The sequence below is a fragment of the Cyrtonyx montezumae genome, unplaced genomic scaffold (assembly GCF_038088225.1).
Source record: "Cyrtonyx montezumae isolate F1298 unplaced genomic scaffold, pur_monq_1.0 scaffold_8, whole genome shotgun sequence".
Lineage (NCBI taxonomy): Eukaryota > Metazoa > Chordata > Aves > Galliformes > Odontophoridae > Cyrtonyx > Cyrtonyx montezumae.
In genome coordinates this window covers 36,681,724-36,684,147 of record NW_027072089.1, presented here as the reverse complement: position 1 = coordinate 36,684,147, position 2,424 = coordinate 36,681,724, and the positions used below count along the sequence as shown (strand labels likewise).

The window sequence follows — 2,424 nt, the reverse complement described above, 5'->3', positions numbered from 1 at the left end:
TGTGTTTCCATGTCCCGGATAACCCCCCAGGTCTGTGCAGCGCGGCTTTGAGAGTTCGCTTTAAGATGTGCTCTATCAGTACGAACTCCGAGAGGGCAGAATCGCAGAGCTGTTGTGTTTTCTGCCGCTCAGGACAGCGCTCAGCGGTTCCGCACCGACCCTCGCCCCACGCCGCGAAATCCCCAGCACGGGCTGCGGGAGGCGGGCTCGGCTGAGAGCCGGCCCCGCGTGTCTCAGGTGCGGCTGGGAGCCCCGGGGCCGCCCCGCGGAGCCGCCGGCAGCGCCCCGAGCCGCGCCCGCCCCCGCGGCCCCATTGGCCGCGCCGCTGCTCAAATAGAGGCGGGCGGGAGCCGACGGCCGCCAGCGGGCAGCGAGAGTCGCGCCCGTCTGTCGGTCCGCCGCCGTCGGGGCCTGTGCGGCCCGCGATGAGCAGCCCCGATGCGGGCTACGCCAGCAGCGAGGAGCAGGCGCAGGGCCGGGGCGCGCTGCCCGCCATGATGCCGGCCCTGGGCCCGTGCCCCTGGGCGGAGACGCTGAGCCCGCCGGGCGAGGCCAAGGCGAAGGGCGAGGCGGGCGCTGCGGGCGGGCGCGGCAAGGGCGAGGCGCGGATCCGGCGGCCCATGAACGCGTTCATGGTGTGGGCCAAGGACGAGCGTAAGCGGCTGGCGCAGCAGAACCCGGACCTACACAACGCCGAGCTCAGCAAGATGCTGGGTGAGCGTCGGGAGCCGGGGCAGGGCGCGGGGTCGGGGTCGGGTCCGGGGCGGCCGCGGTGACGGTGCTGTGCGCGCAGGTAAATCGTGGAAGGCGCTGTCGCTGCCGGAGAAGCGGCCGTTCGTGGAGGAGGCGGAGCGGCTGCGGGTGCAGCACATGCAGGACCACCCCAACTACAAGTACCGGCCGCGGCGGCGGAAGCAGGTGAAGCGCCTGAAGCGGGCGGAGAGCGGCTTCGTGCGGCACGGCCCGGGCGAGGCGGCGCCGTCCGCGCTCGGCCCCGACGGAGGCGGCGTCGGGACGTGCGCCGAGGGCCTGGCGCTGCCCTACGCGGAGCGGGGCTACGCGGCGGGGCCGGGGCGCTACCGGGACTGCCCGCCGCTGGGCGCCGCCTTCGACGGCTTCGGGCTGCCCACGCCGGACCCGTCCCCGCTGGACGCGGCGCACGGCGAGGCGCCCTTCTTCGCGCCGGGGCCGCCCGAGGAGTGCGCGCCGGGGCCCTACGGCGGCTACGGCCCCGCGGCGGCGGGGGACTTCTCGGCGCTGGGCGCGGGCGACAGCCCCGCGGGGGCGACGCTGCGGCGGCACCAGCACCCGCACCCGCACCCCGCTGCCGGCGAGCTGGGGCCGGGCGGCGCGCTGCAGGGGCTGCTGGGCTGCCCGGTGCCGCCGCCGCACTACTACGGGCAGCCGTGCCCGGGCCGCGGCCCGCCGCCGTCCGCTCCTGCTCCCGCTGCCGTGCCCGTGCCTCTGACGCTGGGCGCGCAGCCGTCCCCGCCGCCCGAGGCCGCGGCGTGCCGGGAGCCGCTGGAGCACTTGCCGCACGAGGAGCTGCTGGGCGACGTGGACCGCAGCGAGTTCGAGCAGTACCTGCGCTTCGCCTGCAAGGCCGAGCTGGGGCCGCCCTTCGCGGCCCACGACGTGGCCGGGCTGGCGTCGCCCGAGGCCGCGGGGCCGCTCTCCGCCGTCGTGTCGGACGCCAGCAGCGCCGTCTACTACTGCGGCTACGCCGACGGCTGAGGGCTGCGGCGGCGCCGGGAACCCTCGCTCCTATTTAAGTAATTTATTGGACTCGGGACGTTTTTGCGAAGCCCGTTGGGATGGAAGTACCGTTATGGAACTGTTAGAAAGCCTTGTTTCCTGCTGATCTTGCACTGATGTGCCTGCACGGTAACTCTCCAGTTGTCATCCGTGCTCTAATTTAGCGTCTTCCTTGCTGCATGAGTGCTGCTGCTGTCTGCACGGTATTATCCGCTGATTTGAACTGTACTCTATTTATACATATAATTTCTTTTGTACTTTAGGGTAATAAACGGCTGTACAGGTATTTCTGTCATTCTCTTTGGTCCTGTCACCCTGTTGGGTGACACAGTGGCAATAAAAAGCTGTTTTGTCCTGAGACGGAGTGAGGGGATTGCAGGTGCTGAGTGACCCTTGTTGCTTTAATGATCTCACCGAAGACATTCGTTTCTGGTATAGCTGCATTCCTGCTACAGCTTCTTGCGGTTGGAGCTGTGCCGACATCTCTTTTTGAGTCAGACAGTATGCAACTGTGCTGAGTTGTGGTCCTCTTTGATATTTTGTTTGTTTGATCTCTGTTTTGTAATTGCCCACTAGAACTCGTGATTGCTATCAAATGCATTGGGGAAAGCTTCCTCTCCTGAGACTTATCTATGGCAGAAAGAACTGTAAATCTGAGATGCTGCTTTT

At 67.8% G+C, this 2,424-nt stretch overlaps 1 protein-coding gene across 1 annotated transcript; it reads left to right on the top strand.

The window, feature by feature from the left end:
• Positions 1-425: 425 nt before the first annotated feature.
• SOX17 (SRY-box transcription factor 17) lies at positions 426-1,816 on the top strand. The gene is made up of 2 exons (XM_065751979.1): positions 426-714; positions 794-1,816. Exons 1-2 carry the CDS (start codon positions 426-428, stop codon positions 1,732-1,734), a joined length of 1,230 nt encoding a protein of 409 aa, XP_065608051.1. The 3' UTR covers positions 1,735-1,816.
• Positions 1,817-2,424: the final 608 nt, after the last annotated feature.